General features: G+C 37.9%; 1 protein-coding gene across 10 annotated transcripts in view; it reads right to left on the bottom strand.

The window, feature by feature from the left end:
• Positions 1-14,401, bottom strand: part of LOC145670244 (uncharacterized) — a 206,995-nt gene extending 192,594 nt beyond the window's left edge. For 4 of the 10 annotated variants that reach the window (XM_081738653.1, XM_081738654.1, XM_081738652.1 and 1 more), the window contains exon 1: positions 12,827-13,976. In XM_081738653.1, the coding sequence (XP_081594779.1) occupies positions 12,827-13,158 (332 nt within the window). In that variant the 5' untranslated portion in view covers positions 13,159-13,976. Of the gene's footprint in view, positions 1-12,826 lie in introns of all 10 variants that reach the window. The other 6 variants (XR_014128246.1, XM_081738651.1, XM_081738646.1 and 3 more) reach the window with 5 other exon arrangements.
• Positions 14,402-16,017: the final 1,616 nt, after the last annotated feature.

Genomic DNA, 16,017 nt, shown 5'->3' with positions numbered 1-16,017 from the left:
GGTATGGTTTCCCCTATATATATTTAACTTGGTACATAATGCTTGCTACAGGCATTCGTCAACTTCGTCGCTTGAATCAGCCTTGATATACGCTTACAGACTTGTCGTAACAAGCTTGGGACAAGCTTATATCCTTGTCACGACAAGCTTATATCACGCTTGTGGCAAGCTGTTTCTGCTATCTGGGTAGTACCTCAATTTTATCTATGTATAGGATATAAGACTTATCTCAAGTACATATGTTCCAATGTGGCACAAACATCTCATTTTTATAGGTGAACACATCATTATTATTACCGACATAGCCCACCTATATCAGACACCTGGATTTCATAATTTGTTTAAAAATACGTGATTTCTTTCTAATGTAAAGATCAACTACCCCTATAGCGACGTAATATTTTTCTTAGTTCACCTCACACTAAGTAACTTACGCAACATTTTGCTTTCAAACTTCATCACTCTTTTTTCCTGCGTATTAATAACCATCTGTATAATGCCTCGACTTGTGACAATATTATCCAGATTATTTGAAGGGTAGATAGATGAAGAAATAACCCTTTTCTCAAAATGGTCTTGCATGAGAATTGTTTACAGTTAAGAAGAGTTTTGAATCTTATAAAACAAGAGTTTCTCCTTCCTACTTGATTGCAAACAATGTTAACAGTTCATACATTAAAAAAAAAATGTAGCTGCGTGATACGCCTATTCCAATATCTAGATTTCTTTATATCTTTCAATTATTAAATTCTTTCAAATAATTTATGTATCATTCACATAAATTAATACACATCCGGAGCAAATTTCTCTTACAACGTGACATCATTATTAAGGTTTAGAATTTTACAAACTAGTAAACTTTTTTGACACACATATGAATAAACGTTCATTGAATGGGACGAAATTTCATTAACATAATTATTTATACACTAAGTAATAAATCATTACAAGCAAGGCTTTCACCAAAACGGGTATCGGACTCACGACCTTAGGGTTGTAAGGCCTTCCCTTTAGCGCTGGGTTCATATCTCTAGCTTTTCTTTATAGGCAAATTAGTATAGCGATAGAAGCGGGCAAAGTATTGCATACATATAAAAACAAGGGAAAAAACTGCTTTAAAAACTCACCGAAACATTTTGTTTACGAAACGACAGCTACCACGATCGTTAAAAATGTTGAAATAATTTCTAAAATATTTGCGTTTACGAACAACTGATAAAATGTTAGCACAATGTGTGAGATACGCAAGGTAAATGTCGCGATTGTAAGGACCTGCCGTGGTTAAAACATACATCATTGTTTGAAAGATGAACCAAAAACCACAAATGCTTTAGCAGGAGGATAATACTTAAAATCAGGATAAAAAATTAAATTAGTGCAATTGAAAGACGAAGGGTGAAGTCGGCATATTTTGATTAATTATCTACACAATTTTTGCCAAAAATCAGTTAAATTACGACAATTTTCTGATCTATAACTCAGAGTTGTTGTTGTTGATGATGATTTTAGTTTAGCGTCCCTTTCAGCAGCGAGGCTATATGAGACGTGGACCCACTGATTAACGTGGAATCCGAACCACATGAGCTGCGCCGGGAATCCGAACCGCCGGGAATCGAACCCGAGTCTCCCACGCCAAAGGCGCGTACGCTAACCGCTTAGCCACGGAGGAGCTCGTATTACTCCGAGTATATACCTGGTGGCATGTATGGCACAAGTTATCAATAATAATATTCAAATAAAACAAATGAATATCGTTTCACAATATGAAACTAAGCCTTCCACGCTATACAAATTCAATAATGAAACTTGATAGTACTTCTCAAATACTGGTTGCAATGAAGTAACAAGACAAAAGATACAACCAGTTCATTGGAAGCTGAGTCGATGTCAAAAAGCCATTACTAGCTATGCCTTACTTTTTCTTCTATGACGATAAATGTTTTTTTAAAAATTGTTAATTTTAAGCACTTCCAACTTGGATAGAGAGTTAAAGGAAGAGACAGAACCTATGTTTGGGACCCTGAACCGATCGCAAAGTTCTAGAGATCTTTCAGAGTATTTCTTTATGAAAATCTGATACCAGAATACTAATAAATTCAACCACCTCCAGTTTCAATATAGTGATATATATATACCATTGAGAAACTCTATCTATTGCAAATACCGTTTGTAGCTATCTATTACCATTTTTTAACTATGGCGATAAATTTTGAAACCAGAAATGGATAATTTGATCCACTTCCACTTTGAGTTGATCGTTAAGTTAAAAGGTGCAACCTACTCTTGGCAAGCTAAATGTATTGAAAAAAACGCTTTTCGATATCTTTTACCATTTTTGCCCTAAAGAACTAAGTATTGAATGAAATTGGTAATAATAGGAAGTTTGAACAACTTACCCTTTTGGCACAGTGTTGCAATTGTCATGTGATCTTGAATTGAGACGCTCAATTGCTTGTGAGAAAACACCTCCCCGCTGTTTGTTACCATTATCGTTCTGTTGATAAAAGTGGAAACCGGAAACAGCTAATTTTGACCACTTCTGGTTCGAATAAAGCTTCAACGAGAAAGGAACACAATTTTTGTGCCAACCAGACTCGATTCAAAAAAAAAATGTCTAACCATTTTCGCTCTACGGAAATAAGTATTAAAACCATAAGTAAGAGTAAATTTTAACCACTTCTGGTTTGTTACAGTGCTGTGACATAGTTAGGTTGTTTTGAGACGCTGAATCATTTGCAGAAAATGTTTGTCACTATCTGTTAATGTTTTTTTCAGTAGCAATAAAAGTTGAAATCATAAATGGTTAATTCTAACCACTTCAAGTTCGAATTGAATTTCAACGTAGGGAATTAACATATTCTTTGGATGCCGAATCGGTTGCAAGAAACCACAACTTGATAGCCTTTAGCGTTTTCGCCCTAAGAAAATCAGTATTGAAATTGGATGTAATAGTAAATATTGATTTTGAGAGTGTTGGAGTTAGTCACTGTGTATTGTATTGAAACGCTGAATCGTTTGCAGAAAACTGCTTTTCATTCGAAGTTATTCGAATTCATTCGACGTTCATTCGTCGTATTTGCTCTAAGGCAATACAGTGGAAAATATATTGAAACCGTAAGTAATAGTAAATTTGAACCACGTCCGTCTCTGTGAGAGTGTTCTGGATAATGATGATATGTTGTACTTAAAAGTTGAATTGTTTCCAAAAAGCTATTTTCGCTGTAACGCTTTCGTTGATAAATGTTGAAACCGGAAATGGCTAAGTTCACCAAATGACGGTTAGCGGAAGAGATGGAACCTACTTTTGAGAAGCTGTTGTGAGAAATCTTATATCGATTTATCTTACCATCCTTAATCTAGAGAAATCATTATTCAAACCAGTTGTAGTAGTAAATTTCAATCACTTCTGATTTTGGAAGAGTGCTGTGGGTTACGATTACTGATGGGCAGTGGGAATATTCCCGGTGGGAAGTAATTTAAAAATGGGAATATTCCCGGGTTTTTTCCCTGGCCTATAAATTCCGGGGAAGGAATTTATTTCAATTTCTTTACTTTATCTTCCAAATCATAAGAACCATATGACTAATTACTTTATTTTAATATATTATGATTTACTTCTAGGTTTTAAAGAATTTAAAGCTTAAAAATTTAAAATTATTTGACGGTACATTATATAACTAATAATATCATTTTTTAAGTTCCATTTCCATTTGCACTAAAAAGTAAGGTAATTGTTTAAAATTGGGGGGTCAAAACTACCAAAAAGTAGGATGATTTACGGAAGAAATGAGTTGATAGTGATCTTCAAGTAGTCAAGAAAGTATCGAATACATTGTTTTAAGCCAGTAGGGGATTTATACAAAACGGAAAGGTAAGTGGAAGTGATTTACGTGAGAAAAGAAAGTAAATTTTTGGCAACGAAGATAGAAAACAACGTGCCATGCGGGGCTCTAACCCGCCTTCATTCGCTAACGTTCACTCTGCAACCCTGTCTGAATTTAACGTTGGTAACGTAATTTAACGTATGAAACCATAAAACAACCGCATCGGAATAGAATATCGCAAAAAAGTAAGTGCAAAAGCTGGCCCCCAATGCCAAAGAACAGCCAAAATTAGCAAAGTAATAATTTACAAATGATGAAAAGGAACCATTTTGTAAAGTACATTAGAATTATGTAGAAATAGAGATGAAATACTATTAATAAACCCTGAACCACCATTAATAATAGACGTCGGTCTGTCTCCTAACTCTGACTCGAATTTCTGAAGAAGTACTCGGACTTCTTTTACATGTGAATTAACGTATGGAATTTCGAGAAATAGGTAGAATGAAAGGTCGTGTATGGCAATGTTACGTGCTAAAATATAAAGATAAGTAAGTATCTTGCAAATTTTGTGAACATAAATATGTATGCGCAAATGTTGATAAATTGGTGAGACATGTATCTTCTAGCATTTACCCAATCTAATTGGTGTATAAATTTAATGTGTTTATAATATCAGTAATAGAGTCAAGTTGAGCAAATCCACTTACATATAAATTTAAAGTTACTATATAATTTTAGCTGGAGGCGAAAAATTGTGGAACAAGATACACAAACTCATTCTCCTTATCTGGAACAAGGAAGAATTGCCACAAGAGTGGAAAGAATCAATCATTGTTCCAATTCACAAGAAAGGCGACAAAACTGACTGTAATAATTATCGAGGCATTTCTCTTCTGTCAACATCCTATAAAATTCTTTCAAATATTCTATTAGCAAGACTGACCCCATACGCAGATGAAATTATTGGAGATTATCAGTGCGGATTTAGACGAAATCGATCAACTATCGACCAAATATTTACCATTCGCCAAATACTCGAAAAAAAGTGGGAATACAATATCCCGGTACATCAACTATTTATTGATTTTAGAAAGGCTTACGACTCGGTTAGGAGAGAAACATTGTACAACGTTCTTACAGAACTTGGAATACCGAGAAAGCTAATTGGATTAATTAAGATATGCTTAAGTGAATCCCAAAGTAAAGTCCGGGTAGGAAAATTTTTGTCCACGAGCTTTCACGTCCAAAATGGCCTGAAACAAGGAGATGCGTTGTCGCCATTATTATTTAACTTTGTGCTGGAATACGCCATAAGGAAAATCAAAGATAGCAACCAGGGCCTACATTTGAACGGTATTCACCAGGTGATGGCATATGCTGATGATGTAAATTTAATAGGGGATGATAGGAGAACAGTAGAAATAAATGCAGAGATCTTATTAAATGCTTGCAGGGACATGGGTTTAGAAGTAAATGCAGAGAAAACTAAATACATGGAAGTGCGTCGGGACCGTAATACGGCAAATTGTGGGGGCGTTAAAATATTAAATAATACTTTTGATAAAGTGGATACTTTCAAATATTTAGGATCAATATTAACAGATGAAAATCATATTCACGAAGAAATTAAATGTCGACTAAAAGCAGGAAATTCGTGTTACTATTCGGTTCAAAATCTCTTGTCGTCGCGAATTCTGTCGAAGAATTTGAAGCTTAAAATATATAAAACGATAATCATGCCTGTTGTTCTGTATGGTTGCGAAACATGGTCACTTACTCTGAGGGAAGAACATAGACTGAAAGTATTTGAGAACAGGATCCTGAGAAGAATATTCGGACCCAAGAGGAACGAGAATGGGGAATGGCGGAAACTTCATAACGAGGAACTACATAATTTATATGGTTTACCCAACATTGTAAGGGTCGTCAAATCTAGGAGGCTTAGGTGGGCGGGTCATGTAGCTAGAATGGAAGAAAGTAGAAACGCTTTCAAAGTCTTGACTGGAAGAACAATCGGAAAACGACCATTAGGAAGACCTAGGCGCAGATGGGAGGATATTATTAAGATGGATCTCGCAGAGATAGGAATACAAAGTAGAAACTGGATGCAATTAGCTAAGGATAGAAGTCAGTGGAGAGCTTTTGTGAACGCGGCACTGAACCTGCGGGTTCCATAGGCCATAGAGTTAGTTAGTTAGTTAGTTAGTTATATAATTTTTCACACATATTTAATTGATAGAACATATTGTAAATAAACATACATTTATGCGTACTCTCTAAATATAATAAAGTGTTAATAAAGTAACATAGTACCGTTCAGAATATACATTTTAAAGAATCCTCTGTGAACAATAGTAATAATATTCTGTGATATAAAAATATTTCAACTTTGAAATCATAATATAGTAATAAAAGGCAATTTTCTTTCTGATTGAACATAAATTCACAGATAAATTCCCATTTTCGGAATCTTCCCGGGAATATTTCCAGGGAATATTCCTGAAAAATATCTTCCCGGGAATTTACCCATCACTAGTTACGATATGTTCTCTTGACACCCTTAAACCATTACAGGAAACCGTTTGTCGCAATGTATCATCATTTCCGTTGTATGGTGAAATATATTTTTAAAAAAAGGACTAATTTCAATCACTCCGGTATGAATACGGGCGAAAGTGGGACATTTTCCCAGAACGCTGAATTGATTAGAAAAACTGCATCTCGATATCACTTACCACTATTGCTTTATGAAAATAATATAGAAACAGGTAATTATATTAAATTTTAACCAATTTATGTTTTGGTAAAGTGTTGGCAATAGTCATAGTTTGTCTTTGAAGGTGAATCGGTTGTTAAAGGCATTGTCTTGCTGCCTGTTTCCGTTCTAGGCAATACAAGTTTAAACAGGAATGGCTAATTTTAACCATTTATGGTTTGAATACAATTTCAATCCAGAAAACGGAAGCAGTGCTTGAGATGCTTCATCGATTGCAAACAGCCCCTTCCTGATATCGTTTACCATTTTTGTTCTGCGGAAATTAATATTGAAACCAGTAGTACTAGTAAATTTGAAATATTTCTACTATCGATACAATATTGTGTATAGTAGCGGTATGTTGTCTTGACACGCTGAATGCATGGCAGCGAACTGCTTCTCGTTTCGTTCTATGGCAATTACAGAGTTAACGGACAAAATGGAAGCCATTCTTGGGACGTTAAAATAATTATAAAAAACTATAAGTTGAAAGCATTTACCGTTTATCCTCTATGGAAATCAGTTTTGAAACCGGAACGTAACAGCAAATTTGAACTACTTTCGGTTTAAGCCGACTATTTTGGATAATCTCGAAAATTGCCTCAACCTGCTGAATCGTTCGCAAAGAACCGTTTCTTGCAAAATTATCAATTTCGTTCTTTGTTGATAAACGTTAAAATTGGAAAAGGCAAATTTGAACTAGATTTGAATAAACAGTTAACAGAAGAAACGCAAAATATTCTTTGCACGTTCAACCGATTGCAAAACGCAGCTTCTTATTTTTGACGATTTTCACTCTCATACCTGTTGACAGACGGACAAAGTGGCTCTACAAGACTTCCGTCACATATGCACGCCATCGTTTAAAAGCCTAAAAACCAGTCTTTGGTTCCATGCACATTATGAAGAATAACATACCAAAAAGAGCTACGTGTATAGTTCAAAAATTATCCGAGATATTATACCAGATTAGAAACCAGTTGTGCTATGTCCACCTTAACATTATATGTAGTGCAAAAGATTAGTAGGTATTCTGTAAGCTCAGTACAAATTTTAAAACGGACATTTGCTATTTTTCATCGGACTAATAACGAATAAGTCATTTATAACACAACTCCTGAACACGCGATTTGACACAGGGCTAACGCCTAGAAAGCTGATGCCACCGTCAATGGAAGTGAGTAAAAGGCGAAACTGGGTAGCAGACGCTCCCAGTAACTTTCTGTACCAAAGAAAGACAACGTATTGCTGTCTAAAGAACGTGCTATAGCGTTGTTCTATCTTTTGTGCAAACCTAACCTTACCTAAGTCCATGGTCACTAAAAGTGCAAAAAATAAATTGTAATTAAAAAGTGTGAACGGTTAAAAATGTATTTTTAAAGAAAGCCATCAAAGTGCAAACACACATAATCGAACCTGACTTTATTTAACCTACCTTAATGCATGGCCACAAAGATAATGAACGAAAAATACAAGAAAGCAATTAATGATGTGTGAACATATAGAAATACATTTTGAAAGAAAAAAAGATTCCATTGCCTTGAATCGAACCCACGCCCTTTAATTAAGGACTCCAACGCATTAACAATCAGGCCACAGAGTCATCCTTGCAAATTCTGTTTTGTCCAATGTTAGTGAATAAAGTCGAAACTAGAGCAAGATGACGTCAGAGTCGGTTAATTAGTTCGTAAAAAAATTGCGTTTTATACACAGTATAATCCCTTCAAGACAACATTTCGGTCGGAGGAGTACTCTACATTGTCGAAAGAGAGAAAAACAAAAATGTGAAATTACATCACCAAACCTAGCCTTTACTAATTTAGTATACGCTACGAAAAACGTAAGAAAGCAATTATTAATAACAAATATAAAATAGAGATGTATTTTGAAATAAAAAGGATACTCGAACTAGCCGACATTTGAACTCGGGGTGTTTCATTCAAAAAATCGACACCTTACCGACTTATGAATGTCACACCCTGCAAATCACGTTTTCGAAGTTATATTTATACTGCACACGTGTAATGTAACAACGCTACAAAATGTCATTTGCGCGTGGATTAGTCGTGCCACCACCTCTTTCAAGCACTAGGACTCGTTTCAAACATTCTTACGGTTTACGAAACCATTCTTTTAATCCTCGATTAATCCGAATTATACGTCGGTACAGCAGTAAGTTCTCAAGATTATGCATCAAGTTTTAATTGATCTTGATCTACAGATCAGATACTTTCAAAACAGTAAAAGCTGACCCATAGACCACAAAGATCGTGCATAAAATTCAACTTCAAATGGAACCGGGAGATATCGCTGAATGTTGCGAGTTTGATGGCTGATTTAATAACACGTCTTTTCGGTGTGTATAACTAACTGGATAGCGTGTGAGACACTCATTCAAATGGTTCTTGGTTCGATTCCCACCCTGGAATTACAGTTCTCTTTCTCAAGGAATTAAACATTGTAAAATAGTTCGCGATTGCTACTGAAAGAGACTTATAACATAAATGGAAAAAGGCCCAAAACAGAGAGAGGAGACGTGATAACGCAGATTGCTTATCCTTAAGCGTAATATTTAGCCCATGCTTTCTCTCAATCTGCATGATCCATTTATTATTTTTGTTTTCCTTGCATTGATTCCCATCTCTTAGAACTGAACGAGAACTGAATTACTCTTATCTATCTGGTTCTCTAAGAGATGCTGAACTATTCACTCTCTCTTGCTCCAAATGGGGAAATATATTGGCATGTGTGTATTGTACTGTACTTACATTCACAGCAGATGCTCAAAACGGCGTCCCCTAGTTTCGATGCAGACATAGCATCGCTGTAATAAGTTTCGTCTCATCCTCTTGAAAATGCTTGGTTTCGTGCTAATGATATTACAGGCAGCGAGGATTCGTGCAAGGAGGGTTTCTTCGTTCTGTACAGGTGTGTCGTAGACGAGAAATTTTACATAACCCCATAAAAAGAAATCAATTCGTCCAGATAAGAGGATCGTGCCGACCTGCCCTTCCGATCCACCTATGCGCGAAAGAATAGTTAAGGCACTTACGAGCAGTTACTCCAAAATATGTTGGCGCCGCATCATGCTAAACCATATACGTTGACGAACATCAAGAGGTACACCTTATAATAATATAGGGAGTGCTTCTTGCACAAAAAATGCGTATATTGGTGAAGTTAAGCGAAGTGGTAAGAGATATGGTCCCATAAGCTTGTCACCGATGATGCCTTCCCAGATGTTTACGCAAAATCTCTGTTGATGTCCATGCACAATGGTACCATTGGGATTTTCGTCGGCCCACACATAACTATTCCGGCAATTGAATACACCTCTCGTAAAAGAGGCTTCATCTGTGAAGAGTATCGCAGCATTAAACTGAGGTTCGTGCAAACAGCGTTGAAATAGCCATTCACTAAACTCCACACGGGGTACAAAGTCTGTTCTGAAGATGATAGGGGTGTAGTAGTTATTCACGGAGTGCTCTTCAAATAGTACTCTGATCAACCCCTACTTCATGTGCTAATGCTCTAGTGTTTATCGAAGGTTGTTCTGTCACACGATGTGTTCTGTGTTCTGTCAAGAACCTCTTCTTCAAGGTCTGGAGTCCCGGTTGTTCGTCTCCTCCCGCGGTCGTGACGTAATGGGTGCAAGTGTCCCGTTTCCCGTAAACGCCGAAATAGCCTCAGAAACAGGGAGTACTTGAGATGTCGCCTGTCTGGATATCTATTCTGATACAACCTTTCAGTTGCACGACTGTTTCCATTAGCTATCCTATACACAAACACCACATCTGCAAATTCTTTAAATGTGAATTCCATTTCACTCCCGCACTAAATTCACTACCGATTAAAAGCAAAGACAACGCAAAGATACAGATGCTGAGAGACTACTTATGGAATAGAAACACACCTTCTTCAGTTTAATGAATGAAACAATTCTCCTGCCAAACGATGACGTCCGTGTCCTCCGAGTATTGTAATACAGCGTGCCTTCAACTACAGACTCATGTTGTTTCCTCTGTTGTGTGCACCAAACAACGTAGGTAACGTAGCCCTACGATATTCAATAAAGGATAGATGTCCAATGACGCTTTGAACAAGACGAAACGTGTTTTTATGTGGGTTACTAAATAGGGCTTTCAAGAAAAGATTTATGCAAGATGGCATGTGGAGCATTTTACTTGCAACAGCGACGCGAAAGAGGAATAAAACGCAACTTGAAGCTATTGAAAGTCAAGTCTGCTGATATTTACAGTAATTGATTGAATAAGGAACTAGGAGAAACCCGGAGACACCAGTACAAGCATGTCGTCGAACATAAAATCTTACACAATTCGGGATTGACTCCAAGAATTAAGATCTGAGTGCTTTATCACGGAACCACAATGCATCAAGGGTGCTATTAATAGATAATGTTTACATATCAACAATGTTCGAGCAGTGGGGTATAGGAGCTCTCTTGTGGCTAGTGGTCGCCACGGCTAGTAGACCACTGATGAAGATGATGATAACTCACATTTGTACTATCGGTAGCTAGTGCAACCTACTTCGATATTAGTTCAGCCATGTCTCTCCCAAACAAATACCACTATGTGTGCGCTTTCGATATTTCAAACAGTCCTAGGTACAAGAATTACAACCGCTTCCACGTCGAATATTTGCCTCCGGTACGAAGAGTACGTCCATTTCCTGTAAATATACTCTTACGCCCCTACTGTTCCTCAACGATTTGTACCTGAATCGAATTTCCCGGTCAAATAATGCACTATTTCCTTTGACCCGACCCTTCTCCGACAATTCGTTCTCTTGTTATCGCACGTTTGTATTAGTCAATCGCAGTGTCGGCGAGCTGTAGCTCGGAAATGCCGAAATGGGAATCCGTCTCAAATTGCTTTCCATCCTCCCGGTAAGTTTTACACAATGTTTCAGATCCCAATTAGTCCTGTCATATGAGCCCGTCCCCCTAACGCTGCCGATGTTCCTTACCGATTTGTGCATGAATCGAACATCCAGGTCAAATAATGCTCGATTTCCTTTGATCCAACCTTTCTCCGATAATTCGTTCTCTAGTTTTATTCATTTTTGTTCTATTTTGCTACATTTTCGGCGAATTATACCTCAGAATTGACGTATTTTCGGATAACAACTTCTTATCTTAAATCATTTCTTTTGTCATTTTCCATCATCCCTTGAAGTTTCATCTATCATTAAAGATACGGTACACTCTCTCTATATATATAAAATGTGTGAACATCATCAATTTACGTTTGAGGAATCTCCCGTACCTAACTATTTTTCGCGAAGTATTGCTTTCTACGAGTTAATTGCTGTATAGCCGAACGCATTTTAGAAAAGTTACCAGAGGAATTGGAGCTCTTATTTTGGTTTGTAAGGAGAACCAGTGAAATTCAGGTGAGGGAAATAGTTGGAAGAAAATACTTGGTTGTTGTTAGTTGTTTTTCATGTAACCGTCACTGTATGTTGAAGCGGAAGAGAGTATTCGACGAAGAGGTACACTTGTTATAATTTATGAGAAAGGCATTGTGGAAATATTGCGTAAATGACAAGATTGTCACGTATCGTCTTTGTGAGTTTTATCGAGTTACAAAAATAACAAGTGTCAGTTGTTGAAATTGTGTGAAAGACATGGTCTACTAAACAGGACAACAGTTTGTCATAAGTGTACAGAGTAACTGAAACTACAGAAAAGAGGAACATATAACCAAACCTAATCTAATCTAACCTAATTTAGTACATTTTTTAATGCCATGTGATATCCTCCAAAGCTATGCAACAGATAAGCCATGCATTTTGACATATAGTGTTTTCTTCTTCAATATTCTCGTTTATGCGGATACCCACCACCGCTGACACGCCTGCTTCCTATCGACGCACTCCCTAATGGTCGGGTGCCCCTGTTGCGCTCCTGACCTGACTCGGAAGATAGTCGTACTTCTTGCTAGCCGCCTAGCACACGTTGGTTTGTGTTTTATGCACTAGTTTTTATGCCATACGTCGAAGAATATTCGAAAACTATTTCAACAATAATCACTAGCAAGTGTGCCAGTCACAACCTAGTATATTGGGGGAGAAACTAAATAAAAGTCTTCATTTTTTCGATTTTCGTGTGGTCGGGCGATACAGCAGTAATGCCCTTTTTAGCTATAAAATTTCCGAACCCATGTAACCTCTGGGCTATTGTCAATCTGAATCAATTACTATATAGAAAATTTGACATTACCTTTCTGCCTCAACTGCTTTCAATCCCTTTGTTGTTAATTGTTTGTAGTCATTAGAGTACGACGCGCAAGTACCTGTAACCACTATTTTTCTTAGTGTTTCTACATTACTTTCAAATGCAGGATCAGTGCCCACCGCAAATTCCGATTTCACCGTGTCAGTGTTTAATTTCACATCCGAAGAATGGATAGCTATATGCTTCTCCTTCGTTTGCTCTCTTTCCGTTGTAGATAATATTAATTCTTTCTTGTTAGTCATAAGTTCGTATGTCCACCCTTTTCCTTCGAGTGGATCTTCCTGAGGAAAGGCATTGTATATTTCTTCTTTACACATCAATTTCCAACTTAACAGGCGTCTCTCCAGTCATTATGAGTTCATATTTCTTACGATTTGCAAGTGTTTGATACTTCCGTTATATTTTACGCTGCCATTGTTATTGCAATGACTTCTTCTTCTTCTTCTTAGGATTGTTTTGCCCTGACGCTGAGTCTTCTGGGCAGTTCAGTTACACTCGTATATATGGGGTAGATGTACTATTGGCAGTCCTTACAGGAGGATATATACCACTTGAGTTATATCTAGCTGTAGTGCAAGAGCTAAGTAAAGCTAATTAAAGCGTGATGTTGTTGATTATTATGTATTGCAGGAGGTGATACACTACTGTTCGAATATTGTTTGCTAAGAGAAAGGGAACATTCACTGGTGTGGTATGGTGGAAATGATGAATTACAGTATATAGGGTGGTACGGTAAGCTGGAGTTAACTTACACTGAAATATGAGATGAGATAATCTCCCTTCTTGTTCGGCACAATAACAAAGAGGTGTGTTACGATGTCCTTGTCGGTATAATCGATACGGTGTTTGAGTTACTCCTAAGTACAATCTAAAAAGTAAACACACATGTCTTCTCGACCAACCTGCAGGCGTAATCCACTGTTTCGTCGTGGGTCTTGGAAATATTGCCCAAAAGTATTTACCTTCTCGGTGTCTACGTTGATCTTGGTATCGTCTCCAGTTTTTTAGTCATTGTTTTTGGAGTTGGACGTGGAGGCTTTCCGTGGGAATCAAGATGTCAGTGGTATGATCCAATTGTGTACTTTCCTTTGCAAGACGGTCGACCACCATATTGCCATGAATGCCAGTGTGACCAGGTGCGTGAAAAAAGAGGACGCTGTGGCCGTTGTCCTTGATGGTTGTGATCTGCTGTTTGATATTACCGTGGATCCATGTCATGCGGTTAGATAGGCTCGTTGTTTGGAGGCTTGTTAAGGCGCTAAGACTGTCACTACAGATTCCAAAACTTTGTTAGTTATGTTCTATGGCGTGTCGCAATCCCATTCGTATAGCCCATAGTTCAGCGTGGAAAATTGACATCTGATTTGGTAGCCGTTGTCTCTCAACGTGTAGGGAATGAGGTATGTATATACTCGCCCCTGTGTATTCCTCTCCTGCTTGCATTCGTTTGGAAGCATCTGTATATATTAGGATGCGATGAGAATGGTTTGCTGCCATGTAAGAGTCCCATCTGGGAGCCACGCTCTGCGGGCATAGTAAGTTCGTTCGTTTGTTAGTAGAGATCGGTAATTCCAGTGTAGCTGATTGCAATGTAGTTCGATATTGCAGGTTATAACAAGGTAGACGAGGATTCCGGTATATTGTTTGTTTGCAGCGTCGCAGGTTTGCATACGCGTGATATAACCATGGAAGTCTCTGTCGATATGGTAATGCTTTCTGTCTATTGTGCGTATAGAGGAGTTCGAGTTTCGGAATCACGGTGGATGTTGTTGTTCCTAACCTTCTCATAATGAATCTCGAGACATAGTATTGCATTTGAACTGCGAATGGAATTGTACCGGCAGCCTCTAATAGAGCGTTAGTAGGAGCGGTTTGCGGTAAAGAAAAAATTGTACGGAGTGTAGTAGCTTGAAGCCGCAGGGGTATTTGGCAAAGTCTCACAGGCGTAGGTGCGAACAGACAACCTCCATAGAGAAGAATGGCGTCTACATATTGTTGAGAGATTCGGAGTAATGGTCCTACGTCCGTCCCCCATTTTTTAGTACTAACACTTCGAATGATCTTGATATATGGTCTTATCTTCTCAGTTAATTGTAACTTCCAGTTTAATCGTTGGTCAAAGGTGATGCCCAAATAAGTAAACTGCGGCTGTTGTGTCAATCTGAGATTGTCAATCTGCAGGTGAATGTGACCAATCTGTCTTTTCCGTGTGAATATTGTATAGGTCGTTTTGATCCAATTTACATGCATGCCGTTTGATAAGTTCCATTGTTGTACAAAGTTTAGAGCAACTTGTAAGCGTCTTTGTATGTCTGTTAGGGAGGAACCGCGAACATATAATAGATGGTCATCAAAATAACTGAGAATGCGGACATGTTCCCTCAGTGCGTTGTGAAATTCCAATATATAGAGGTTGAAGAGCAGTGGACTGAGACAAGATCCTTGTGGGAGTTCCTGAGAAGTGGTACGTGCTGCCGTGATTTTCCCTTGGTATTTAATGCGGATCCTGCGGTTTACTAACCAATTGTGAACGTATCTAATAAATATTGGCGGCATGTTGGCCTTGGTAAGGTGATGAACCAGTCTATCTAAGTCGAGACGGTCATAGGCTCGATCAAAGTCCAATTTGATAGCTGCTACGTATTGCCTGTGTTGGTATGCTTGCCAAATTTCGAGCAGAAATGTAGATAAGTCGTCGAATGTAGCTTTGCCTTTCCGCGCGCCAATGATTGTGGCGGGGAATGTGTTATAATATTCAGTATGCCATTCCAGTTTTCGTAGTATGATTTTCTCCAACACTTTGCAGATACATGGAAGCAAAGTTATAGGTCGGTAACTAGTGGCCAGTCCAGTCGGTTTGTTGTGTTTCAAGATCGGGACTACGAGATGTTGCTTCCAAAACTGTGGTATATGGCCGGTGCTCCATATGTATTGGAAACCTTGTATTAATTGCGAATGAAGTTGCGCAGGAAGATCCTGTATATGCTGATTGGAAATTGTGTCGGCGCCTGGGCTGGTGTCTTCCTCTTGGGATCGCTTCTTCGAGTTCCGCTAGGGAGATGTTAGAGATGGCTATCGACGGTGAGGAAGAAGAAAGGTGAGATAATGTAGCAATTCTCGAATACAAGACTGACGGTGCTGTTAATTGTAGATGAAATTCCTCCAACCAAGAGGGA

The sequence above is a fragment of the Thermobia domestica genome, chromosome 14 (assembly GCF_964235325.1).
Source record: "Thermobia domestica chromosome 14, izTheDome1.hap1.1, whole genome shotgun sequence".
Classification (NCBI taxonomy): domain Eukaryota; kingdom Metazoa; phylum Arthropoda; class Insecta; order Zygentoma; family Lepismatidae; genus Thermobia; species Thermobia domestica.
This window is presented reverse-complemented; position numbering and strand designations above follow the sequence as displayed.